Source organism: Eschrichtius robustus, chromosome 5, assembly GCF_028021215.1.
Source record: "Eschrichtius robustus isolate mEscRob2 chromosome 5, mEscRob2.pri, whole genome shotgun sequence".
Lineage (NCBI taxonomy): Eukaryota > Metazoa > Chordata > Mammalia > Artiodactyla > Eschrichtiidae > Eschrichtius > Eschrichtius robustus.
The window spans coordinates 7,398,580-7,426,556 of NC_090828.1; the positions used below are offsets into that span (position 1 = coordinate 7,398,580).

A 27,977-nucleotide genomic window follows, 5' to 3' on the forward strand; every position below is an offset into this window, starting at 1 on the left:
GAATTATATCTAAATAAAGCCGTCTTAAAAAGCTTTTTTCTCATGAGAGCCTTCAGCAATTCCTCATAACCATCTCGAGCTCTTTATCTTCAATCAGAATGCTTATCCATAAAAGAGCTCTACAGTCTTCATGGGAGGATAGGAGGGCAAAACCAGACACACAAAAGACACAGAAAAGTTAGAGATCTGGAAGTTACCCCTGCCTTTGTCTTCTCTCTCACCCCCATATTCTGATCAGTCACCACATCCTGTGATGTAGGGACTCTTAATTGAAAGTCTTTTGACAGCCTTTTCAGGGCCCTGGAGCCATAGACACATAGGTTCTAATACAAGGCTGTGCTATCAACTCCCAGCTGGACCCAAGGCAAGCGACTTAGCTTCTTAACATTTCTCCTCTTTGGTAAAACACAGGTATTAACACCTAAGTTTTATAAGGGTGGTTGTGGAAAAAAAATGGAGAACTGTCAGTACGTGCCTGACACAAAGCAAGCACTCAGTTATTAGCAGTTTCTCCAACTCCTCCTTTCTAATCTTGCCACCACTAGGCTTAGATCAAACTTTTCTATTCCTTGCCTGGACAATTCCATCACCCCCTCTCAACTGGTCTACTGACCTCCAGTTTTGTTCAAGTCCATCTCCTATTTAGCTCTCAAAGTGACTTATTCCCTCCTGTAAATCTAGCAGTGTTATTTCCTAGCTGAAAATTCTTTTTACCACTCTAGGTCCTAATTCCTTAATATAGTATATACAGCCCATGGTGATATGAACCCTGCCCACACTTATCTCATACCTCACTCTCCAGCAACTTCATTCTGCTCTCACAAACACCCTCTATTCCCCAAACTGTCTGTTTGACTTTTTTTTTTTTTTCTTTGAATTTAATTTTTCCCTCCCTTAATGACTCAGTTTAGAAGCTATCTTCTTTCAGGAAGCCTTCCCTAACTTCTCAGGTAGACAGTGGTTCTCACGTGTTAGTGAGCATCAGAATCCCTGGAGGGCTTATTCAAACAAGACCGCTGGGTCCCATTCCTAAGAGGTTCTGATTCAGTACGTCTGGGGTAGGGCCCAAGAATGCACATTCCTAAGGAATTCCCAGGTGATCACACCCTGAGAATTACTGCTCCATGCCCCCTCTCTCACTACACCCAGCCCCCTGTCTTCTAATTTTCTGTTTATGTCTTTATTCCATGAGCTCCCTGAAGACAGGGGACACTAAGCCTTATGGCTAGCCATACACCCCGTGAGAAGTTCTGCAGACCCTACCATAAACCTGCTCCTCCTTCTCCTATTACTCAGAGTTCATCAATAGTCCCACTACTTTCCCAGTCACTGAAGGCTTACCATCTAAGAGCCATTCCAACTTCTGCCCTTGTCCCTCAGATCCAGAGAACCACTAAGTCTTGCTGATTGCTATTAGGCCAATTCTCATCCTCTGGCCCTACTCATTCTTACACCACCATCACACTCTCTTTACTGGTCTCCCAGTCTCACTTTCTACTTATTTCAAATAATGCTTTGAATCCTCCTAAGACAACACTTTGCACACATCACCTCAATCCAACTTTCAATAAACCCCCATAGTCAGCTATGTTTCAAGCCCTGTATGATGGTTCCTACTTACACGTCCAAATGTTTATGTTTCCTGCCCTCATAAGTCTATGGGCTCTCTGAGGACAGTTGCCTTGTCTCATTTATCTTTGTCTTAGCAGTGATGAAATGATACAGAGTAGGCACTCCAGTGTTTAAATTTATGAACCATACAGACTTACTTGGTTTTGCCTGCATCACTGCTTGTGTCCTACCCTCTTTTATTTATTCTTCCCTTGTTTAAATGCCTAACACAAAGTACAATGCATCGTATTGTTTCCTTGATCAAAAAACGAAGGTAGCAATATTTAACATAAAAAAAGTACACTGTTTCACTGTTACTGCACTGCCAGCATCTACTTAACTAAAAAAAAAAAAAAAAAAAAAAAAGCTAACAAGTAGCTCCTACGGATGGTCTGGTCTGGTCCAGCTGGTGTCTAGGCTTTACCTTCATCTGCGCCAGCTGCTGCTGCTGCTGTTGCTGCTGCAACCTCCGGAGAGCCTCTTGCTGCTGCTGCCTCTGGCGCATTAACTCCTTCTGCCGCTGGAGCTCCAGCTCTTTCCTCTTCCGTTCCTCCTCCTCGTGCCGGAGTCTGGCTGCCTCCTCTTCCATTCGCAGCCGGTTCTCCTCTAATCGACGCTGGGCTTCTTCTTCTTCCCGGGCCCATTTCGCAGCCTCCTCTTCCTTCCCAGAAGGAAAAGTAAATGATAATAAAATTTAACTGTGTTTAAAAAAAAAATCTGAATCACTTTTCAAGGCTTCAGTCAGAGGCATGCTTACAGGATAATTATCATGTTTAATTTATTTGCTAACTTCTACATAAAAGGAATGTCACTTTGAACATCTATGGTAAGTGCTGATCTCTTAGAGATCACCACAAACTGCAGGCAAGTCTCTTGGAAACTGTTCCAACGCTGAGGCAGAGACAGCTTTTCAGGGTGCCGAGCGCAAAGAGCTGTCAGGACCTGCAAGAATACGGATTACCAGGAAAGCCTCAGCCAGTTCCGGACCCAAAGCAACTTTACAGAACCACTTAATTCCATCCCAGGTTCTCACCCGTTTTGGCTCACAGGCCCCTTGGAAGGTCTCTCCTTGACCCATCCTCTACCCCTCTACTACTTTCTGCAGTACCTTGGCTCATTTTCCTTCTGCTTCCCTCCCTCAAAACCATTCCATGTGCCCCGTGGAATTTTCTTGGCCTTCCTCCATGCAGTCTGATTACTGCACCTGCAATGCTCTAGAGCTCAGCAGTCCCCAACCTTTTTGGCACCAGGGACCGTTTTCGTGGAAGATAATTTATCCAAGGACTGGGGGTGGGGGTGGGGTGGTTTCGGGATGATTCAAGCTCATTACATTTATTGTGCCCTTTATTTCTGTCATTATTATATCCACTCCACCTCAGATCATCAGGCATTAGATCCCGGGGGTTGGGGACCCCTGCCTAGCTTATCCAGACAGCACATTCCCCTCCATTCTCCAGAACTCAGGGCAGACACCAGCCACTCTACGAGTACTTCCCTAGCCTTCAGGAGGTAGACTTCCCCTCTGCCTTTTGATTATGCCCAACTACACCTTGTCCTCCTCTCTCTGTTTGCTCTTAGCCCATCTGTGGCAGCAACTGTTACTACCTATCCAGCAAAAATTCCTTTCAGGTTGCTTCTTTGCAGACAGAACCTCCTGTCATATCCGAGGTTTAAAATGCCAGATTTTGCTTTTCAAGCTTCCAGTGTAAACAGGGACAGCCATGTGATCTGATTTAGGCCAAAGGGATGCTTCCAGAAAAGATATTCTTCCCAGACAAAAGGAAAGAAGCATGAGAGAAGGGCCACTCCCTTTCTGGGTATACAGGGTATGGTATGATATCCAAAACTCCTAACCATGAGGCAAAAACTGTGAACTCAAAAGTCAATACACCGGGACTTCCCTGGTGGTCCAGTGGTTAAGAATCCGCCTTCCAATGCAGGGGATGCGGTTTCGATCCCTGGTCGGGGACCTAAGATCCCATGTGCCGCCGGCAACTAAGCCTGCGAGCCGCAACTACTGAGCCCGTGCACCACAACTAGAGAGAAGCCCGCGTGCCGGAACAAAGAGCCCGCGCACTGCAATGAAGATCCCACATGCCACAACTAAGACCCAATGCAGCCAAAAAAAAAAAAAAAAAAAAGGTCAACATACCAAGAAATGGTAGAGCAGAGCGTGCACCATGAGGTGAAAAAGTCAACACACCAGGAGATGACAGAGGAGAAGCATGCAAAGGACCTGGATCCTTAATGATATCACTGAGTCACTGAAGTTCATGTTTAACTGCCTTACTTCCAAAGAACACCTTGATATGTGAGGCAATAACGTTATCTACTGTTTAAACCATTTTTAGGTGAATATTTTGATTTTTCAGCTGAAAGCATCCAAAATGTGGCATTTATCTCTTGTAAAATCATCACCTACATAGTCTGTGAGCTTCTTGAGTACAGAAACAATTTCTTAAAAAGTTTTGGACTCTACCAGCAAACAATCATAACAACCGGCATATGGTATATTAACAAAATCTATTAACTGTTAAATGAATAAACCAAAGAATCTAACCTGGAAGTTATCTATCTAACTCTAAAGAATTTAGATTTCTCAAAGAGTTTCAATCAAGAACTTAAGCAAAAGCAGGTAATCTCCAGCTTCGTGTCAATCCAACCTACAAACAAAAACCTACACCCCTAAGTGTGGACTGCTGTACATGGTGACTTCCTTCCAAAGAGTACAGTAAGGGGGAAAAAGAGTAACTTTACAGTGGAGACACCTGACAAGCACTACTGCAGCCAGGTGATCAATGTCAACATCAATAACCATAAATCATGTTGGTAATATGTACCCTTGGTATGTGATGAAAATGGTACTTAACTTCTGTGATCTTCTTCTGAAACACCCATAACTCGTCTGATTGTGAGAAAAAACTTCAAACAAACTCCGAGAGAGGGTTACCCTACAATACCCTGACCAGTATTCCTAGAGGGTTACCCTACAATACCCTGACCAGTATTCCTTAAAACTGCCAAAGGCGTCAAAAACAAGGGAAGTCTGAGAAACTGTCACAGCCAAGAACAAGCTAAGGAGACATGACAACTAAATGCAATATTCTGGATAAGATCCTGGAACAGAAAAGGGACACTGGGGAAAAGCTGAAGAAATGTTAATAGAAACTATGGTCTTTAGTTAATAATAATAACAATAATAATACATCAATATTGACTTATTAATGTGTCAATATTGATTTATTATAACAAATGTACCATACTAATGTAAAATAATAATAGGGGAAACTGCAGTATCATCCCAATTTTTCTGAAAATCTCCAACTGTTCTAAAAAGAAAATCTACTAATTAAAAAAACCTACCTCTGTTCTTAAACATGAAAAGGAAACGCTTCAGGGGTTCCGGCTGCCTGGAACGGCAGGATGGCACGGTTACAATAGCGTCAGATAACGGTCATCGCTGCCATCATCTTATGCATATACTAAGCAGCAAGGAACTGTGCACTCTAAGAGTGTGAACCGGGGAGTGCCCTACGGCAAAAAGTTGTCAATCTCCAGACCTCACGTTTGGTTTTTTAAGAGCAGGTCTTCTTCAATTTTTCTCTGGTGCCCTCGTTTTCTGTTTGTTTTGATTCCTTGACATTTTGTTCAGCTTTTATAATTACATGTGGGATGGTTATCACAAAAGTAATAAGAGCCAGTTAGATCTCTTTTGGTAATCTGCAGCGCAACCTGAAAAAGTTTTAGATAGGCTCTCCTAATATCCTAATACTTTCTTAATCACTAATTCCTAGCTTCAGAGAAGCAATGAGAAGAGCAAACCATCTGATCACCTGCTTGCGTAACAATTCCTCCTGCTTCCGCCTTTCTTCCTCTTCTCTTCTCCTTTCCTCCAGTCTTCTAAGAGCTTCTTCTTGCTGCTGTCTTTCTTCCTCTTCTCGCTGTCGCCGTAATGCAATTTCCTGCTCCCTCTGGCGTCGCAGAGCCTCCTCCTAAATTAAAAAAAAAAAAAGTGTGTGTGAGTGTGTGCACACGCGTGCGTGCATCTCAATTAATATATTACATCATAATTTGGAAAGAAATAGGCTATGTGCTGCTAAGATCCTGTTAACAGTATATATAAAAAGTATCTAACCGGGATCTAGGGCAAAAAGTATATATGTGAGCTGGGGAGTAGGTATATTAAGAGTTAAAATAATTTGTATTTAAAATATTAATAGTTAAGTAGCACTACATGCAAAGCCCATCCTGGTTTCTACATTAGCTACATCATTTCCTGATTAACACTAAAAAGGACGCAGGCTTTGGTTTCTCTGCTGCTACCATCAGTCCCTATTTTTTTAATCAAATGAGAACCTAAGGCATAGAGAAGCCAAACCAACATAGCCACCAAAAATGCCTGGTGAGGTAGAGAAGTTTTCCAGTCAAAAGTATTGAATAAAGCCATGTGTCTCAGAACATGTTCCCAGGACTAAAGTCCCACGGATATTAAATATACAGGAACGGGTCCCACTGTCAAAATAACTTAGGAAGAAATAATGAGCAACACAGAATTAAACAGATTTCTTTACTGCAATACTTCTTAAGGTCCTTACGTTGCTAATGTAGAGTGTGATTCTAAGAAATACTAGTAGTTCTAATCTAATCTCAGCATGGACATGGATGCCTTTTTTCAGAGTTCTTCTTAGGGCAAAAAACAAGAAGGAAATGTGAAGCAAAGGCTAGACACTGGGGCTGTTACAGAGTGGATTCTTTCAAATGGGATCTTTAAAAATCCCAGTAGAAAAATGGTCCAAGCACATAACAGAGAATTCCCAACAAAGAAATACAAATGGCCACAAAACATGAAAAACATTCGGTCTCACTGGTTATAAATACTTAAGGACTTAAATTACTTCTGAAATCTAACTCGTTTATAAAACCCCAGGAAATATGTAAAAGCAATCAATTCCAATGAGTTACTAGGACTGAAGAATATCCCTCCAGTGGGTGTTAGTGGATAACAGACATTTTTCCTAAAGGGAAGTGAGTCTCCTAAGATTCTAATCCCAATCCTGCTAACTCCCTGATGCCTTAGGGAAGCCTTCTCCGGGAGAACTATGACCTGTGAAATGACGGGAGGGAGCAAGATATCCCCCAGGCCCTCCTTCAGCGCTAATCGCATGAGCAGAGTGCTCAGACATACCTGTTTCCTTCGGGCAAGCTCTTCTTCCTCTCGCCTTTTCCTTTCTTCCTCCTGCTGTCTCCGAAGAATTTCCTCCTGTTGTCTCCGGAGTTCTTCTTGCCTCTTTCGATCCTCCTCTTCCCGTTTTGCCCTCATTTCTGCCTCTCTTCTCTCCTGCTCTAGCTGTGGTTACACAAGGGTGCTCTTAGAAACTTGAGGCCAAGCACAGAACACTCCAACATCACTGACCAGTACTGTTAGGAGCTGGTCAGTGCAGACACTGAAAGGTGGAGACACTACCATTCACTCAGTTACGTGTAGTGCAAGTGGGTGATGAAAGCAGCTCTGTGAGAGCTCTAAGCTCTGGCATGTCATAGTAACCAGAAAGTTTTACGCTCTTCTAAGCTGGATGCACTCACCCCTACTTTTACCTGTCTCTTCGCTCCATACTACTACTGCACATCTCCTATATGTGGGAGAGTGGCCTGTGTTGAGAGTAACATCAGAATTCTCTTGGGATGGCATTTCTTTGTTCATCCCTACAAAGGATTTTCTGATTGAAGATCTAACAATGTGTCTAACAAGGTTTCAACCGTAATGTTGTTGAAAAACTACAGAAATTCTTTAAAATCTGAAGACCAACCACTTAACTAACTCTATCATGTATAATTCCCCAATACTAGTCAAATCCAGCCCCTAGTCTCCAGTCCTATTGCCACACATATAATTCAGGCCTTTACTTTCTCATCCACATTCCTAACAGTCTCTTACCCGGTTTCCCAGCATCCTGTTTTGCCCAGAGTCCCCAGTTCAACATCCAACCTCCACCAAAAAAAATCACTCCCAGGCTTACATTTAATACCATCCTTCACCTTGAAAATAAATCCTAAGTCTTTAACGTGACACGGGCAAGGATCCTCCTGATTGGCCTGCCTCATCTTCTTTAATCTCTCTCATCATTTATTCCTCAGACACACCAGCTCTAGACTGGACCAAATTATTTAACTGTTTCCTGTGCCAGGATGTTCTCATACACCTCTAGCCTTTACAGGTCTTGTTTCCTCCAACTGCAGTTTTAATTTTCACCTCCTTCTACTCTGTCAACCCAAAACCCTTCAACTGAGCTAAATCCTACTACCCTTCAAGTGAAATCAGCTCAGGTATTACCATCCATCCAAAGTGTCACCCAATTCCTGATCCCCACCTCTCCTGCTAGGTAGCTGGCCCATGTGCTTCCTTGTGTTACTTGCCTGTGTCATCATCTTCCCAACACCCCCAACACACACACACACACACACACACACACAGACAAGAATGCACACTTTCATCATCTATGTGTTCCCAGCACAAAGCGTTATCTATGGAACAAGACCAAACTCAAGAATTGTTTGAATTATGGTCTGTCACTCATATGGAGACAGATCCTGACTCTGAACTCATTTCATATTCTGGGCACTCTAAGGATACTGTCACTACCTCGGGATAAGAATGCACTAAACATAAAATAGGAACAAGATTCTCTCGGAGGCATGAGAACCCAGAAATCATTTCAATAACACTAGGTGTTCACAGACAACCTCTTCTGACAAGTACTAAAACCAAAATTCAAGATTCCTAGCTCCTCCAGAAGATGTGAATAGAACACAGAATGTAACATTAATGTTGAGGTTTTCAGCTGTATGTCTTAGGCACTAAGAAGCGTAAACAAACACCACCATAGAGATTCAATGTGGGAACTCAAGCCTCAGATCAAGGGTCTTATAATAAGCTATGCAGTGGATATTTTCTTATGATCTTGTAACAAGCATTTATACCATGAATAACATACCACCGTGATCATTAATGTGTCGACAAACCAATTTTAATTGATTTAATTTAAACTTGTTACTTTAAGTTGTTGTGAGGTCTTTTTGGGGAGAAGGCGGCACAATAATGACAGAGTATGAATGTGCTTATACCAGCTACGTAGCCGTGAACTAAAAGGAAAAATGTGTAAGTAGCTAGAGAAATAGAGACATCAATAAACAAACGTCTATGACCTGCAGTTGGAAAGCATGCACTGCTATGGAAGAATGAGTTTCAGACCTTTGCAGCTTTGGCCTTCTCCATCTGCTGAAGCTGTTCAAGGGCAGGTCCTGGAGTTGTGGTGTCAAGGGGAAGATCCCATACACTCCCACCTTCCCAAACTATAAGACATGAGGGGAAAAAAGTGAGGGATATCAGACTTTATATACATGGCTAAATGTCCAGAAGAATAATGAAAAAAGCTGTTTCCCTGTCCCTGAATGAGCTCCATCACCTATACCTGTTCTGCTTCTAAGAAGACTGAACTACCAGTGGGCTCTAGTTTATATCAGTACCCTTCAACACATCTAGAAGAAAGTACCAGGCATTTACTGGGAACTAATTTCATCCTCAGAAAAACCCGTATCTGTTCATATCCCCATTTTTACAGATGAACAAGCTAATAAGGGTCAGAGGTAGTTTTGTAACATTCCCAAGGACACATGGCAACCACATGGCCATGCCAGGATTTAAATCCCAGTGTATATAGATCCCAAAGCCAACAGTATTTCCAGTGGCCACACAACTTGTTACTGCATACGAAGTGGAGAGTGGGGTTAAGAGAGGTATGGCTGTAGAACTAGAGAGAACTCAGTGGTTGCACAATATTGTGAATGTATTAAATGCCACTGAATTGTTCATCTTAAAATGGTTAACTTTATGTTACATGAATTGCATTTCAATGAGAGAGAGAGAGAGAGAAAGAAGTACAGCTGGAGCTGGGAGTACCCTGGAACGGCTAGGCAGGTCTCACAAATGACACTGGGCCCTGCTGACCTGAAAGGCAGCACAGGGTCTGATATCAAAGTAAATGAACAGATAAGGGCTTCTGAGCCTGTTTTCCTATTGCCTGTAAGGTTTGCTGACACCACTTTTCAGCATTCTCTGTTTCCTACATTCCTATTATAGTCTATTTAAGGACTATAAATTATTGTCTGCATAAAACCAATGGACTGTTTGTAAAGGACCTTAATTGCATACCTGAAGAGAGAAAATGTTTAATAAGGTATTCATAGTTTTTTAAAAAGTGAAGACTATTTTAACACCCTAACAACTATAAATGACTCCCAAGAAAAAATAAGGTACATAACAGCATGGGAAGTTGAGTTGATAAGAGACAATAATCAGTCCTTCTCCTGCCATAATCCCCAGGGTCAATGTCAGCAAGAGAACTATGACATGAATGGCTCAATGGCTCAAAGAAAACTCCATCAGTGCCCATGGTCTTTACCTCTTGTAAGGACTATCCATGGTTCAAACTACCCATACCTCTGCATGGATCAGACCTTAAGAAACAGAAGCGCTGCACCAATATCAAAATGTTTCCAAAACCCCAGCCCTAAATTTTCCAATTTGATGCAAAAAGATGAGCGAATGAGGTAAGGGTAGCCTTTTCTATTCCCCAAATTTCTAGGTACCTGCAGTGTTAAACTACTCATCAACCCTCGACTCAAAAGAATACATCATCATTACTTATGTTTTTAACTTACGCTTTTTCTCACTCTGGTGAAGAGAATAAAAACAATTCAAAAGACTTTTCTACAGTGGTTAGAACAACATAAAAAAAGAGAGGCTGACTCAAGTTCAAGAAATCTATCTACTAAGTAATTTCTAGCAACTCCTTAACAGCTATTTTCAATAGCTGGGGTCTGTTTAAAACAAAACAAAACAAAACAAAAAACTCACTTTTTATTAATATTCAATACAAAACATGTCGAAAAACTGATATATTTTTAAAAAACTGAATTATAAAAGTTATACGAGTCTAAATCCTTGGCGCTATCCTAAAGGCCAATCTAAGGTTTTACCTGTAGGCTGTGAGGTTGTTGGCTGGAGTTCCCAGATAGAACCAGTATCCGGCACTGACACAGACCTAGTTACTGAGGGAATGACGTTCTGATCAGATATTCTGCAAAAGGGAAATTAGAAAAAAATTAACTTGTTCTTGTCATCCACGAAAATAAAGATATTTCCAGATTATCTGTAGGTTTCTGAGGTTATTTGGCCAGAAAACTTCATTGTTTTAACTAAAACATAACACTACCAAAACATTTAGGAAAGGAAAAAGGATAGAGGCAAGGTAATCACACTTCCGGACCTTCAAGGTATTAGCAAATTTTGATTTCCAAATAATGGATATGCCTACTGTCTTTAAAAAATCCAGAATATCTCAGTAAGAGTCACAGAGGCAGCATGTTATCATGAAAAAACTCACAGACCTTAAGTCAAAAGGTCTGCGTTTTAATTCTGTCTCTGAAGTGTTCCGTGTATTATGTCAACCAAGTCCTTTCGCCGCTCTGAGTCCCAGTTTGCCCATCTTTAAAATGGAGACCTGAACACCTAACCTGCCTACCTGCAGAATGGGTTATGGCTCAAAAGAGAAATATAAAAGGTTCTGGTTAAACTGGACAGTAAAGTTTTTAACAGCAGTGACTGACACCTCTGCAGGAGGCGTGCAGGAGACCTACCACCTTGCCCATCTCGTAGGAGACAAAACACATACTACCCTGAATGTTAACTTGAAACAGCAGGAATTTAAGACTTTTCGCATAATTTCCTTTTCCGTAGACCTACCTTAATGGCTTTTGGGTCTGGAAAATTATAACCCTGTGTGGCATTGTTAATATCTTTCTTGAGACATCACAGGTAAAAATGAGATTAAATTTCTCGACTACATTTTTTTGTTGTCGCTGATTCCATGAGCCTACACTGCTTTTCAAGCGTTCTTAGTATTCTTTGGTTATTATTCAAAATTTATCCTCTGAGTATAAAGACCAAATAAATGCTTTACTTAATTATTATTATTTTTAAAAACTATATTCTATCTTTACACACAACACAAAAAAAATTTCCTTTCCTCTCTTTCTTTAAAACAAACACACACAATGTGACACATCGTGGAAACGACCACCAACCTCATCTTCAGTGCCTGGAACTGCTGGAGAAGAAGTGCCAACTGTTGCTGCTGCTGGGAAGACAGTGCTGCTTTCTGTTGCTGAGCCAGAACTTGTGCATATTGTTGTCTTCAAAAAGTAAAATACAGTATAACCTGTCTATCCACATTTAGTTCACTTTACTGAGACATTAAAACACAAAGTTCAGGCCCCCCCCAACAAAAAACACCATTAGAAATAGCTATCAAATATATTTTACACAAATAGTTCTGTAGTTTATTCTAGAAAGAACTGAACTAATAGATGGCATGTTTCTGAGTGAAAAGAGAACAGAAAAAAAAAAAAAAAAAAAAAATTAATGAAATGCCCAAAACTGGAAAGTTCCCTTAAGATGATAGTAGCCTTTTATCAGAAAACAAGTGAGAAATAAAACAGATTCAAACTAAGAGCTATTTCCACATGAAGAACTCTTTGCAAAAATAAAATCACTTGTATAAAAATCCTCAAATTTATATGTTTCAGCTTGGAAAATTTTAGGTAAGATTTTTTTTCACTAGATCAGAGGTGGACAATTTTTTTTTCTGTAAAGAGCCAGACAGTAAATATTTTGGGCTTTGCAGGACATTCACAACTACTCAGTTCCGCCTCTGTAGTGCAAAAGTGGCCATAGATAATACACAAACAAATGGGTATGACTCTGTTCCAATAAAACTCTGCTTATGAAAACAGGCAGCCGGCCAGTTTGCCAACCTCTGCGCCAGATGATAGCAAATCTTACTTCTTCTATGAAAGGGACCCATAACCTAAGTGACTCTACCATCATTCCATACCACTACTAGCAGCATAAACTTTTACTGCTTTCCTGTCCCCTCATCTGTTTTTTCTCTGCAGCATTCAAAGCTGACCCATTTAGAAGACACTTAGTTCTTAAAATGTTTGTTGATTCTTGCTTTAGGAGCTAAAGATCTTGCAAAATTATAGTTATGTGTCATCTTCTACAAACTTCTGGTATTTAAGAAACAAGGTAAGACCAAACTTAGATTGTATAGTGGTAACGTGCCACTAGCTGGGTTTGATGACTGAAGTATCCTATTTAGTTTTCTGCTGTAAATGGTGAAATCTGGGAGCAGATTATATCTAAAGGCCCTTTTGGTGCTGCAGTACACCCAACCGCATTACTGCTCTTACTGTATTAAGAACTGCTGATACTGGAGGTGCTGCATCTGGTATAAGGCTGTGAGTTCCTGCTGCCTGGTCAGTCGTTCCTGGTCCAACTCTCCCTGGGAGTAAAGGGGTGAAGGAAAGAAATACCACTGAATAAACTGAAAGAGCCTAAAAGCAATTTAGTACTTATATCTGAAAGGAAAATGAATCCTAGACCTTCACATCCCGCCCCACCTTTATACCCCAAACCCAAAACACCTATTAAAAAAAAAAAATCAGGCATCTTAGAAACTAGTGCCATCTAGTGGAAGAAGGTGGTGTCAGCATTATAAGAGATTCCCTAAGGTGAGAAAGGTTCCTTATTTAGCTGCTGTTCTCCCCTCCTGCCCTTGAAGCTGAATGTTGTACTGCACTCCAGAGTTATTACTGTAACTAAAAAAATGTATAATTCTCCCAATCTTAAAAGTGATTTATAAATTTGGAGATTATGGAGAAATTAGAGAAGTAGGACAAAACAGAAAGGAGTAAAATTAAATCTTATGGTAGGATTTTATAATGACACATAACAATTATACAGGGAGGTAGTGTATAAGTATGTCTTCTTAAAGGGGATGAGAAATTTAAAATTAAATGGAATACAAAAGAGCTTTGAAAACTGTTTAACTCTCTATCCAAAAATTAGGTGTTTCTATTGCTATTAATACACCATGAGTTTAAAAATAAGCTGTAGTTGGGACTCCCCTGGTGGTCCAGTGGTAAAGAATCTGCCTTCCAACGCAGGGCACACGGGTTCGATCCCTGGTCGGGGAAGATCCCACATGCCGCGGAGCAACTAAGCCCGCGCGCCACAACTACTGAGCTCGTGCACCTCAACGAGAGAGCCCGCATTCCGCAAACTACAGAGCCCACGCGCCCTGGAGCCCGCAACAACTAGAGAGAAGCCCACATGCCTCACTGAAGATCCCGCACACTGCAGCTAAGACCCAACACAGCCAAAAAAAAAAAAAAAAAAATTTTTTAAATAAGCTGTAGTAAAACCCTGTTTTTTAGCTTATATGTCAAAAAACACGGCTGGAATTTATATTTTGGAAAGCTAATAGTGGAAGAAAAATGAAAAGTGAAGTAAAGATAGTAGAAATAAAAGCATAAGGGTGACAGACTAAATTTAGACAAATCATTAGTGAACAGTTTATATCCTTACTGCACACTGATTATAGTTTGGAAAAAAACATTTGATATATGATTTCTTGGGATGAGGTTCATCTGAAATTCAAGGACATTCTTCTTTCTTATTAAATATTCATGGATAGAAGCTACACTAGGTTAGTCTAAAATTAACTTAAGGGCAAAGGCAATACCTGACAGGAAGCAGAGCTTCCCATGGATTTTCCCCTTAAGTGGGTCTGACTGAGGCTCAGACCCTAAAATTGGAAGTCAGGAAATGGATTAGAGCAAGCATGCCAAGCTCCAAGTGATGAGCTTTCAGCGCTGAAACATGCAAGATAAAAACCCATCCCAATTTCTGAGCAGGTGGTTAAAAATACAATTTATATACAGTAATACACAATATAATTTTTCTTTGGATTTACAACAGAAATGTCAGGAATAATTCTCCTCACCTAGGAATTTTAATTGCTCTCCAAACTATACGAGGTCTCAACCCATCAGTGGATTGTGAAATCAATTACTGGATTGTGAAATCAATTACTAGGTCAAGATCAACATTTACATATTGGAAAAAAAAAGAAAAGAAATGGAAAGAAAATATGTACATGGCACCAAATGTTTTGTGAAACTTGTTTCAGACATACCTGCACATTAATAAGTGTACAGAGTAGTGACATAAAAATCTTTTTTTTTTTTTTTTTCCTATGGGCTGTGGTCATAAGTTCGATAGCCATTGTTCTCACTTATGAACTCTCTTGGCTACAGATGTTGTGACTGACTTATTCATCTTCATCGCATAAGAACCTAACACAGCCCTGGCACAGATCTTCAATATATAACTGGTGAGTAAATCAATGGATATTACTGTAGAAATCCAGTGTTCACACTAAAGGTTTTTGACTATGGCCACTTTTGACTATGGCCAGCAACCAGACACTCCAACCTGGAGAAGCAAAAGAGAGGCACAGATCCAAAGTCCCCCCAAAAGGAACTAAACAGGGAGAGGCCCAGGAGCAGCTGCAAAAAAAGACTTCCCCTTCAAAGGCACTCCAGGGTCAGCATACTAGAAGGGTTATGTTATGATCTAATTTTTAGTTAAAATGTCAGTAACTAAAGTTAAAAAAATAAAAAAGTCTTCAAAATATTCTGAAGCAATGGAATTTTATCTTAGTAACAATTGCTTTAAGGCAAAACTCAAATTTAAGAACTCCAGAAGTCAGAAAGCAAGAGGCAAATAAATGGAGAGGAGAATGTGCATTCTAACTAGAGACAACAAGAAACTCTTAAGTCAATTGTGCTGAAGCACAGCAGATAAAGGTAAAAGCTCTGAAATGATCTTAGAAAGGTAAGGAGCCAGAACGTGCATGACCTGGTAGGGAGGCCAGGATAAGATGTTCTTCTTTCAACACCTGCTGGAAAGCTACTGCAGGGTTCTGTTTCTTGAGAGAGAGAGAAAGGGGGGGGGGGGGGGGGTGGGGGCGGGAGAGAGAGAGAGAGAGTGTGTGTGTGTGTGCGAGAGAGAGAGAGAGAGAGAGAGAGAGAGAGAGGGAGGGAGAGAGAGAGAAAAGGATGGGCACAGTATTTGAGTTTTGAAAAGATCATTATAGCTAGGTATGTAGTCTCTGACTCAGACTTCCCATTGCCATTTCAGTTAATTACTTTCAAGGAACTAGTTTCTTCTTCATTAGATGTAACATCTGGATTGCGTTTACAAAGAGAAGCAAGCGCTTCTGTGTCCACTATGTGTTCTGGGTGAAGCATAAGGTACTTACCATATGAGGAGGGGGAGCTGGTCCAGGAGAGAAAGGAACCCTTCCCCACATTTTCATGATATCACCAAGAGGTTGGAAGCTTTCATCACATGCTCTCTTCACCAACAAAGACATAGTGAAATAGCCCGCCTGAAACCATTCCGCCATCTCCTGATTATTGAAGGGACCTACAATAGCATTAATTAAACAGAAAAGCAATAAGAATCCTTTCAAGCTAAAGAGGAAAAATATATTTCTGGGGTCTGATCCTCACCCAGAGGTAACAGTTTGTTTCAGGTGGCACCTATCAAATATCTTGTATAATATCTTAATTTACCACAAAAAGTGGTGAACAGGACTCAAACTAATAAAATACTACAGAAACAATTTAGAAATAAGCCTATGTCTACATATCCCAATTTCTCAGCAGTGTTTTAATTATTTTAAGGAGCATAATTGTCTCCAACTCAATCTCTAAAGTTCACTTGTCAGAAAAGCATAACACTAAAAAGAGTTAGTGTTTGTTAGACTTTGTAGCACTTAGGCATAGAGAAATAAATATGCAGGGCTGAATATGCTCTTCTCTAATTTTCATTTTCTGTTAGAATTTACTGGAGGTTAGGCAAAATATAAACAATAATGAATTAAATTAAGAAAAATTACAATTTATTTATCTAGGGTAAGATTAAATCTGGCCTTGGTAAGGGGAAAAAAAAAAAAACTAACATTCTCTAGATGTTTTACAATAAGAAATAACCGAATATTTTACACATAAAATTAACAAACTCACTATCAATAACCATTGATTCAGCAACTATTTACTGAACACCAGTCACACAGGTCCAGGCAGGAAGATACAGCAGTAAACAAAACCAAGCCCTCGAACTTCCACCTCTGGGATGGTGGAGTAGACGTACTTCTCCCTGCTCCTCCTGCCAAATACAACTAAAAACCCTGGACATTACATATAAAACAAACAAACAAAAAGACTCCTAAAGGTAGAGAGAAGGCAGCAGACTGACTAGAGGCCTTGGAGCCTGAGACACCAGCTGGTGTTGAATTCCCTGGGTTTTCATTTTACCTCATACTTCCCAAATTTGGAGCTGAAGAAGCGAGCAACAAGAAACATGGCCCAATGTATACAATCGAAAACATGACCCAATGATAGGCTATCTACAAGAAAGTCACTTAAAATATAACAATACAGGCAGGTATAAAATGAAAGGATAGAAAAAGATATAGCAAACAAACATTAATCAAAAGAAAGCTGAAATGGTTATATTAGTATTTAATAAAGTAGGCTTCAGAGCAAAGAAAATTACCAGAGACAGAGAGGGACATTATATAATAATAAAGGGTCAATCCACCAAAATGTAGGCACCAAACAACAAAACTGTGAAATATGTGAAGCAAAATCTGATAGCTGAAAAGAGACACAGAACAGATCCACAAGTAAAGCTGAAGAGTTCAATAACTGATAGAACAACTAGACAGATAATCAGAAAGACTACAGAATTCAATACCACATCAACCAGTAAGATCTAATTGACATTTACAGAACACTCCAAAGATAGCAAAATACACATTCTTTTCAAGTACCCACAGAACATACAGCAAAACAGACTATATTCTGGACCGTGAATAAATCTCAACCGATTTTTAAAAACTGAAATTGTATACAGTGTGTTCTTTGACAACAACAAAATCAAACCAGAAATCATACACAGAAAGTTAGAAAATCTCTAAACACTTGGAAACTAAACTACACACTTCTAAATACTACATAGGTAAAAGTGGAAGTCTCAAAGAGAAATTTTTTTAAAATACACTCAGTGAAAATACATATATCAAAATTTGTGGTATGCAGTTAAATAAGCTCTGAGAGAGTCATGTATAGTATTAAATGCTTACATCAGAAAAAAGTCTCAAATCAACAATATAAGCACCCACCTCAAGAATCTAGAAAAACAGCAAAATAAACCCTAAGATGCAGGAGGAAAGAAATAATACAGATAAGAGCAGAAATCAATGAAATTAAAAACAAAAACAACAGTGGAAAAAATCAAGAAAAGCTGATTCTTTGAAAGGATCAGTAAAATTAACAAATCTTTAGCATGACTTACAAAGAGAAAAAGAGAAAAAGAGAAATGAACAAATTACCAATATCAAGAATGAAACTGGGGATTATCACTACAGAAACTGCAGACATTAAAAAGATAATAAGGGAACACTTTTATCAAAAAGATAATAAGGGGGCTTCCCTGGTGGCGCAGTGGTTGAGAATCTGCTTGCCAATGCAGGGGACACGGGTTCGAACCCTGGTCTGGGAAGATCCCACATGCCGCGGAGCAACTAGGCCCGTGAGCCACAACTACTGAGCCTGCGCGTCTGGAGCTTGTGCTCCGCAACAGGAGAGGCCGTGACACTGAGAGGCCCGCACACCGCGATGAAGAGTGGCCCCCGCTTGCTGCAACTAGAGAAAGCCCTCGCACAGAAACAAAGACCCAACACAGCCAAAAATAAATTAATTAATTAACTAATTAAAAAAAAAAAAAGCTCCCTCTTCAACTTTAAAAAAAAAAAAAAAAAAAAGATAATAAGGGAATAAAGAAGGGAATACTCTACACACATAAATTTAGATGAAATGGACCAATTCATCAAAAAACACAAACTACCACAATTCATTCATTACTATGTAATAGGTAATTTAAATAGTCCTGTAACTATTAAGGATATTGAATTTGTAACTTTTAAATTCCAAAACAGAAGTCTCCACCTGGAGAATTCTACCAAACATTTAAAGAATTAACACCCTGTGGCAAATGTATGGATGTTTCTCAAAAAACTAAAAACAGAACTACCATGTAACCTAGCAATTCCATTCCTGGGTATATACATCAAAAAAACAAAACAAAACAAAAACAAAAACACTGATTTGAAACACGCTCCCTTATGTTTACAGAAGCATTATGTACAATCGCCAAGATATGGAAGCAACCTAAAGTGTCCATCAACACTTAGAATAAATGGATAAAGACAATGTGGTATATACATATATAATGGAATGCCACTCAGCCATAAAAAAAAGAATGACATTTTGCCATTTGCAACAACGTGGATGGACTGGTGAAATAAATCAAAGAAAGACAAATACTGTATGATATCGCTTACATGTGGAATCTAAAAAATATAACAAACTAGTAAATATAACCACAAAGAAACAGACTCACAGACATAGAGGACAAATTAGTCGTTACCAGTGGGAAGAGGGAAGGGGAGAGGGGCAACATAGGGGTAGGTAAGAGGTACAAACTATTAAAAAAAAAACCACACACACACACACACAAAGAATTAACACCAATTCTAAACAATCTTTTCCATAAAATAGAAGGGGAGGAAATTATTGACAGTTCATGTTATGAAGCTAATATTACCCTGATACCAAAACCAGACAATGAGAATACCAAAAAAAAAAAAAAAACCAAAAAAACTACAAAATACCCTTTAGGAACAGAGACACAAAAATCCTTAACAATATATTACTGAGTAAGATTCAGCAGTATATAAAAAGAATTACACAGCAGCATGACCAAATGGAGCTTATTCCAAGGATGCAAATCTGGTTCAAAATTCAAAAACCAGTCAATGTAATCAACCATATTTAACTGGTTACAGAAAAATCACATGATCATATGAACAGATGCTGAAAAGGCATTTGACAAAATCCAATATCCGATCATGATAAAAGCTCTCAAAATAAAGGTTACTTCCTTAACTTGATAAACAGTACCTACAAAAACTCAACAGCTAACATTACCACTTAATTATTATTAAAGTTTCCCCTAAGATAGGAAAGTAGGATAAACAAAGCAAGTATGTCAGCTCTCACCCCTCTTATTCAACAGTGTTGGTACATACAGTAAGGCAACAAAAGGAAATAAGAGGCATACATATTGGAAATGAAGAAAGAAAACTGTCCCTGTTTGCAGATGACAATAATAATGTCTACACAGAAAAGCCTATGGACTCTAATGAAACAACTCCTAGAACTAATAAGTGAGCTCAGCAATGTCACAGAATAGACAAACATCTAAAATTCAATTCTATATAGTAGCAGTGAACAGATACTGAAATATAAAATATACAATTGCTCAAAAAAATCATATACTTAGGTATACATTCAACAAAACATGTACAGAATCTTTGTTGAAAACCACACAGTGCTGATGAAAGAAATCAAAGATCTAAATAAACTGAGAGACATACTATGTTCACGGATGGGAAGACTCAACATGGTAAAGATGTCAATTCTTTTCAAAATGATACAGAGGGGGCTTCCCTGGTGGCACAGTGGTTAAGAATCCACCTGCCAATGCAGGCGACACGGGTTCGAGCCCTAGTCCGGGAAGATCCCACATGCCGCAGAGCAACTAAGCCCGTGTGCCACAACTACTGAGCCTGCGCGCCTAGAGCCCGTGCTCCGCAACACAAGAAGCCACCGCAATGAGAAGCCTGCGCACTGCAACAAAGAGTAGCCCACGCTCACCACAACTAGAGAAAAGCCTGCACGCACCAACAAAGACCCAATACAGCCAAAAATAAAATAAATTTTTAAAAAAATGATATAGAGGTTTAACATAATCCCTATTAAAATCTCAGCAAGATTTTTGGTAAATATAGACAGGATGACTCAAAAACTTATATGGAAAAGCAAACTAGAAAAACTAAATGCTCTTTTGATAAGAGGAATCAGTCTACCCAATTTCAGGACTTACCCTACAGCTACGGTAACCAAGACTACATAGTATTGGCTGGAGGGACAGACACAAGGATCAAATAAAGAACCCAGGGAATTTCCTGGCAGTCCAGTGGTTAGGGTTCTGCTCTTCCACTGCAGTGGGCATGGGTGCAATCCCTGGTCGGAGAACTAAGATCCCATAAGCCGTGCAGTGTGGCCACAAAAAAACACAAAGAAAAGAAGAAGAACCCAGAAATCGACCAACACAAATATGCTCAACTAAACTTTGACAAAAGTATAAAAACAATTCAGGAGAGGAAAGACAGACTTTTCAACAAAAGGTCCCAGAACAACTGGACATCCATAGGCAAAAAAAATAAACCTTGACCTAAGTCCCATACCTTATATAAAAATTAACTCAAAATGGAACACCAACTTAAGTGTAAAACATAAAGCTATATATTTTTTTGGGAAAAAACCTTTGGGATGTGAAGCTCGGCAAAGAGTTCTTAATACCCAAAGCACAATCCATAGAAGAAAAAAACTGATCAATTTTATTTCATCAAAATTTAAAACTTTTCCTCTGTTAAAGACTGTTCAGAGTCTGTTCTGAATCTTGACTGTATCAATATGTCAATATCCTGGGGCTTCCCTGGTGGCGCAGTGGTTGGGAATCCACCTGCCAACGCAGGGGACACGGGTTCAAGCCCTGGTCCGGGAGGATCCCACATACCGCAGAGCAGCTGGGCCCGTGCGCCACAACTGCTGAGCCTGCGCTCTAGAGCCCACGAGCCACAACTACGGAGCCCGTGAGCCACAACTACTGAGCCTGAATGCCACAACTGCTGAGGCCCGCGTGCCTGGAGCCCCTGCTCCACAACGAGAGAGGCCACCACAATAAGAGGCCCACGCACTGTGACAAGGAGTGGCCCCCGCTTGCCACAACTGGAGAGGGCCTGCGTGCAGCAATGGGGACCCAACACAGCCAAAAATAAATAAAATTTAAAAAAAACAAAAACAAAAAACAAAAAACCAAAATATCCTGGATGTGATATTGTTCTACAGTTTTGTCAGAGGTTACCACTGGGGGAAACTGGGTAAAGGGTACATGGAATCTCTATTATTATTTCTTACAACTGCTTGTGAAGCTATAATTATCTCAAAGTAAACTTAATTAAAACACACACCTGTATATGTTTTAATTACAACAGATTCTACAGGCATGTAAAGAGATCATGAACAAATACATACAGTGCCAGGTAGTGACAGATGCTATGAAGAAGAATAAAGCAGGGTAGGGGGGACCAAGGACAGAAAGGGAATAATGATGTTAAGAGAGAGGTCACAGGCTGTACTTGGTAAAACATTATCATGAAACTGACACTAATACAGTGAACAACCAATTTCAGGTTATAAGCAAAAACGAAAAATCAACCAATGTCCTTCACAGCATTCTCTCCCCATTCTAGTCTAACTTATGCACCATACACATATTTTAAGCAATTAGTTTATAATATGGTACTCTTTTTTCAGATATTTTAAATAGTTCTTCATCATTTATGATATCAACTCCACTTCAGTGAAACATTCAACCAAGGTTTCCCAAGATGGCTGCTACCATCTTTTTTTATGGTAGGGAGACTGAAATACAGTGAATGTACGAAACTCAACTGCCTAGTTAACACCTGGCATGCCAGAAATGAGGGCGTCTTAAGCATACTGTTCACAACCCTATCATATAAGTCATCACGTTCTGCCTTGTATTCAAATTGTTTTCACTAGACTCCCTCCCATCACTGAAACTGTAAAGTACGATGGAGGGAACCTATAAACAAGCCTTCTGTATATGAAGAAAGCCGGTAGCACTGACTTTTGTTCTACTAGTATGCAAATTAACGTTAAGTAATTACCATCCTACAGAATCTGGAGTTAATGGCATATTTCTGTACATAAAGTAGAATGGAACAACCTACCTTGAATTTCTCCCTGAGGATCTTTGTAATACCACTTCTGCATTGCTTCATGCATCAATGGAATTGAGACTCCCTTAGCTCTGTGCTCTTGCAGTTTTGATGCCAGTCTCTCATCATCTAGTGCACTGTCTTGTAGATAAGCCACCATCTTCTCAGCTTGCTAAGGGAAAAATTAAAAAATGAATTGTGGAAACAAATGATCCTAAATTAATACTTGTACACATAAAAACTGTCTGCCTTTTTTGGACTACTTGATCTGTGAGAGGCATTGTACAAATAACACAGCAGGCAACAATTTAATTCGTCCAACATGCCATGAAATAGGCACTATCCCCATTTTACAGAGGGGGAAACTAAGGCTCACAGGGTGTCAAGTCTTGCTCAAGGCCTCAAAATTATTAAGCAAACCCAAATGAGACTGAAACACAAGCTGGTATGGATCAAAGCCCAAGCTTCTAATCAACACACTTTAAGAGTGCCATTTAAACAAATAAACAAACAATCCTAAGTTATACAAGGTAAACCTATGAAAAACATGAACATTATCAGATCAAAAGGTTCAATTACAAATAAAATCTTTTACAAGTTTTACTAAGACACTGTCCCCTTTCTTCCTTTCTTCAACATTTCCTGCCACCAACCACTCCACCCTGAAGAAAAGAGAATTTCTTTTGTAGAAAGCAAATTATCATTTACTTTACATATAAACAATAGTATATAAAATCTTAGGGAACTCTAGAGACATGAATACGATGGTAATATCCTGAGAGTTTAACTATTTTCCCTGTTACACTTTAGGCAAAATATAGAAGACACAGTGCCTATCCACAGCTGCCTTGTATTCGCCATTTTTGGCATTCCATTAATTTCCAAAAAGAAAAAAGAAAAGCAAACAGCTAAGGCCAACCTCAAAAGAGCAAAAAATAACCTGATATAATGACTCTACACAGCAGAAACTTAAAAGCATGAAATGATTTGAAAGAAAATTACTCATAAAAATAAATACTAGACATAAAAACAACTTTTTCAGTACACAAAACCTAGTGCACAAAAGTTCCATTTTTGAATATTCACTTAATGCTTTTCAATTTTTATGGCAGTTCGAGAGGGAGAAAAAAAGCATTACGTGATTTGTACCTGCTCCAAATGTTTGAGACCCTCTTCATCATCTGGCTCTGCGGAAACACTGCCCATACCAGGAGCACCTACGACCGGCGTTTCAACTGGCCGGAGGGCCGGACTAGGATTGGGAACAGGAGGTGGAAGGATGAGAAGAGGAGAGGCTGTATCTGAAGGAATCTGTGACAGGGGCTGCTGGACACCAGGAACCATTTCTAGAGGAAAAAAATGTAGACAGATAAAAATCCTTTAAAATATAGAGACTCTTACGAAGAACAACTATCAAGTTGGGCAGCTTACTAAATGGGCTCAACAGATATGTGAACCGTGTCATGAACACTGCTGCTACTTCTTACGGAGAAGTGTAGTATTTCTCCCTAGAATGACAGAAGTACCTGCATAGGATGACAACAAATAAGATTAAAAGGTATCCAGAAAGGCCTTTTACAGTGCCAACCTGTATCACTAGAGCATCTACCCAATACTTATAGGTCTACCTCCTGAACACAAACAGAATCAGTCCAATTCCTTCCTTACATCATGTCTCTGAATAGTAAAGACAGTTTAAACAGCGCTGCAAATCTCCGCGAAGATGCCACATCTCAGCATAAAAACCTTTATTAAAAATATCTGCAATTATTTTGAATAAGTACCTATTTCAAGTTATTATTAACATAATTCAATGCAACACATTTTGTAGGATAACAAAAAGCTCTCGGAGTCTACCTGTACAGTGCAGGAGGTTCTTTGCAATACGAATAAAGACTGCAAAAGAGGTTGTGTCTTGGTTCCTATTTCTAACCGCTCAGTATGCAGGTTCTTAAAGAAGGAAAGGGGGATGGAAGTAATTAGATACAGTTGCAGTTTCCCCTTTGAAACCTTGTTCGTTCAATTACAGATAGCTTCTCCAAATTCCTGTTCCTCTCACTCTATCCTTTCTTTGCCAAACTTCTTAATAGGACAGTCTATATACAACCTGTCTCTACTTCACCACCACCCACACTGCTACAATGTGACTTACACTCCCAAGCCCCCAGAAAAGCTTCTCTCCCAAAGATAAGCAGTGACCCAAAGTCCCCAAATCCAATAGCTTTTCCTAGTCCCCATCACCTAACCTTAGTCTGACATTATCTTCCCAATTCTAAACTGGAACATTCTCCCTTCCTTCATTTTCCTGCACTCTATTCTTGCCTCTGAAGATTTTTCTCTGGCTTCTCTCTCTACCCTCTAAAAATAGGAATTATCCATGTTCTATTCTCCCAATTCGTCTCACCCCTAACAAGTGTAATCTTTTAAATTTTCATTCTCTCTGTGGCCCTAAACTCTTCCCATTGAGCTACAGTCCCCTCACTCACAACTGCTCTCTGGCCACTGCATCTCTAATTTCTCATCAACACCTCAGACTCAATGTTCATAACTGAACTTGTTCTCTCCCCTCCCAAATGTGCTCCTCAACTTCCACTCTTTTTCTGTTAAGGACACCACAATCCTCTCAGGCACCTCACTCATCTTTGACTCTTCCCTCTTCCTTGCCCTGATATACAACAGTAACTATGCCCTGCCAATTTCTACTTTGAAATCTCATCTGCCACTACCTCCCTTTACAAGTGCACTGCCTACAACACAGTGACTGCTCAGGACACCAACAGGTCACAGAGCAGCCCATCTGTCATCACAACCTACCCTACACAGAGAGCTGTCAAATATGTGTTCCAACCGTGTTTCCCACCAGCCTGCTTTTCACACCTCATACTTCATGTAAATAAAAACAGGAGCTGATTTCCTGCCCATACCTGGATCAGTCCTACTTCCTCACTGTAGCTTTCACTGCTACCTAGTACTGGAATGCCCTCTCGTAATTCATCCAGCTACACCTACCTCCAAATTCTACTTATTATTCCAAGACAAGCTCAAAGACACTTGCTTCCTGAAGCATTTCAGGAGTCTGCCAATCATGAATTCCTATCATTACTTTTTGTCCTAGGTCACTGATATACACATGATTTATTTCCCCTAGAGACTATAAATCCAGAATTTCAATCTTTAATGCCACCTATGCAGCTTTCCCAAAATATACACGTCAAGACCCCACCCTAAAATCTCCTGGAGTAAGGCCCCAGGCATGTACATTTAAGAGTATGAACCACAAGTAATTTGGGGGGGGCACATCGTAACTGAAAAATGAAAGAGGTCTCAAAACGTACAAGTCCCCTGGTGCCTTGTATATACAGTAGAGATTCAAATACTTGCTGAATTCATTCATTCAGCTTTATGATAGACATTAAAAAAACTGAAAAACAAAAAATCCTTGGTTCAAGCTATCAAAATAGTATTTATTGGGCAAAAAAGAGAATAAACAGATCTTTATAATATTGTATTGCTATGTTAGGAACAGTGCTGGTTGTTTAAGAAGAAAGAGAAGACACCTAACCTAGCTTGGGAACTTGGGGTGGGAGAGTTTCAGGCACAGAGAACAGCACATGCTAAGGCACAAAGGCAAGAGAACAAGGCACATTTCAGGACCTAACAGGCTGTGAAGCTGGTGAATAGAGTACAAAGTAGAGAGAGTTGGTGCTGAAACTGCACGGAGGGAGGCAGATGCCAGGTCATGCAAGGCCTCTTAGGCCATGTTAAAGGGTGTGAATTTTTATGATGAACAAATCAATTCACCTTTCAATACCAGGTATCATACGGTCATTTTATGTCCAAGAAGAAACACGGGAATGAACGTTAGTATTACCTACCAAGGTATATGAGCAACTTAAAATCAATATAATGACATTGGAGAAGGAGATACACTTTAAGCTTATTCTCCAGCAAAGGTGATGGACTTGCACAGACTCATCTTGGCCTCTTCTGAAACAATGGCATTCTGGTGTGTCATCTGGATGCACATACAGCCATTACATAAAAGGAATCTGATATGGGAATCAAACTACCACAGAGGATCCCAAACTCAGTTTGCTTGACTGATACCAGGGTGGCTATATCATAGCATCCTAGGAAATGATACTACTTTGCTGCTTCTAATTCTGTTTTGATGAATTCTGAGATAGATAACACAGGGGAAGCAGTGTTTGAGAAGGTTTACTGGTAAAATCATCTATTCCAATAATTTACCACTAGAAGCAGTTCAAAGAGGCATAAACAGAAGCCTCTCTTATCGGTGATCACTGGCCCCAGCAAAGCCCAAGTTTGGCTTGTTGCCTCTCATAAATACATACCGTCCCCCCTGCTGGGTACTCTGGCTGGTAGACTATTTTCTGTCCGACTCTCCTCTTCAGCTTTTTCCATTTGCTCAGTTTTGGGTTCCTCTTTCCTCTCAAACTGCGGTGCCTCCTGAGGCTGAAGGTCTGAAGGAGTGCCTGGTCTAGCAGATGAGGTGGAGGTTTGGGGGGTTTCCTCACTAGCTTCTGTAACGTGACATAATCTTAAATTAACAACTTAGGAAACTTTTAGTTTGATTTTTTTTTTTTTTTTAAAAAGTAAAGGACAAAAATGAGCCTTACCAACTCCTACTCTGTCTGTCTTTTCTCCTTCCTTCTTATTTGTCTTATCGGGTTCTTTGGCTTCTTCATTATGGCTACCTTCAGAGTCAGAGCATTCCTCCCCTTCTTCTACAGGCCGGAAGTCCATCTCCTGCTCTTCTGGGATAGGCTCTTTCTGTACTTTCTGTAGCAAGAAAATTAAGCCAAAGATTAACAGCATATTTGGATTTGGAAGAAGGTCAGTACCTGTCATAATATTTAAAACAAATTTCTTACCTTTAGAGACAGGAATGCGCCAGATGAGTCAAATGTGCCCATTTCTTCTTCAGCATCCTCTAAGCACCATTCAGGCAAGCTATCCCTGTCATCATCTATGCTTCCACTACCAGAGCGCACCCTTCGGTAACCCCGTTCATCATCCCGATCTCGAAAATCAAACTCAAACCTTCGCCGTCGTTCCATGTGTTCCCGCCAGCCTGCAGAACGAGGGCCATCTGGGATGAAGAGGAGGACACAGACCTTAGAAAAGTTTTATGACAGTATTTGAGAAAGAAAACCATAGCTAGGAAACAAAGGAGAAAACTACAACTGACAGCAAATTCAAATGGATCAATCTACTAAAGAGAAAATTAGGCAAATGAAACGAAGCTCAAGGCTCAGTATTATATACGATACACCATCACTAAGTGACAACAGTAGTTATCTTCATTAACTACTGAGTCACACAACATACTCTAAAGCTTTTAAAGATAAACTTAAAACACATCATTTTTAAAGGACAGTTCTTCAAAGTACATACTTTTAATAAGCTCTAGATATCTGACTGACATGCTGATAGGCCACT

General features: G+C 39.8%; 1 protein-coding gene across 2 annotated transcripts in view; it reads right to left on the reverse strand.

The window, feature by feature from the left end:
• The window catches only part of GIGYF2 (GRB10 interacting GYF protein 2), a 128,657-nt gene that overhangs the window by 28,076 nt on the left and 72,604 nt on the right, over nucleotides 1–27,977 (reverse strand). For both annotated transcript variants that reach the window (XM_068544201.1, XM_068544202.1), the window contains 13 exons: nucleotides 27,410–27,627; nucleotides 27,155–27,317; nucleotides 26,870–27,058; nucleotides 23,664–23,860; nucleotides 22,527–22,686; nucleotides 15,837–16,003; nucleotides 12,922–13,013; nucleotides 11,755–11,862; nucleotides 10,648–10,748; nucleotides 8,861–8,961; nucleotides 6,797–6,958; nucleotides 5,445–5,603; nucleotides 2,036–2,272 (listed from right to left, as the gene is read on the reverse strand). In XM_068544201.1, the coding sequence (XP_068400302.1) occupies nucleotides 2,036–2,272; nucleotides 5,445–5,603; nucleotides 6,797–6,958; nucleotides 8,861–8,961; nucleotides 10,648–10,748; nucleotides 11,755–11,862; nucleotides 12,922–13,013; nucleotides 15,837–16,003; nucleotides 22,527–22,686; nucleotides 23,664–23,860; nucleotides 26,870–27,058; nucleotides 27,155–27,317; nucleotides 27,410–27,627 (2,054 nt within the window). The remainder of the gene's footprint in view (nucleotides 1–2,035; nucleotides 2,273–5,444; nucleotides 5,604–6,796; nucleotides 6,959–8,860; nucleotides 8,962–10,647; nucleotides 10,749–11,754; nucleotides 11,863–12,921; nucleotides 13,014–15,836; nucleotides 16,004–22,526; nucleotides 22,687–23,663; nucleotides 23,861–26,869; nucleotides 27,059–27,154; nucleotides 27,318–27,409; nucleotides 27,628–27,977) is intronic.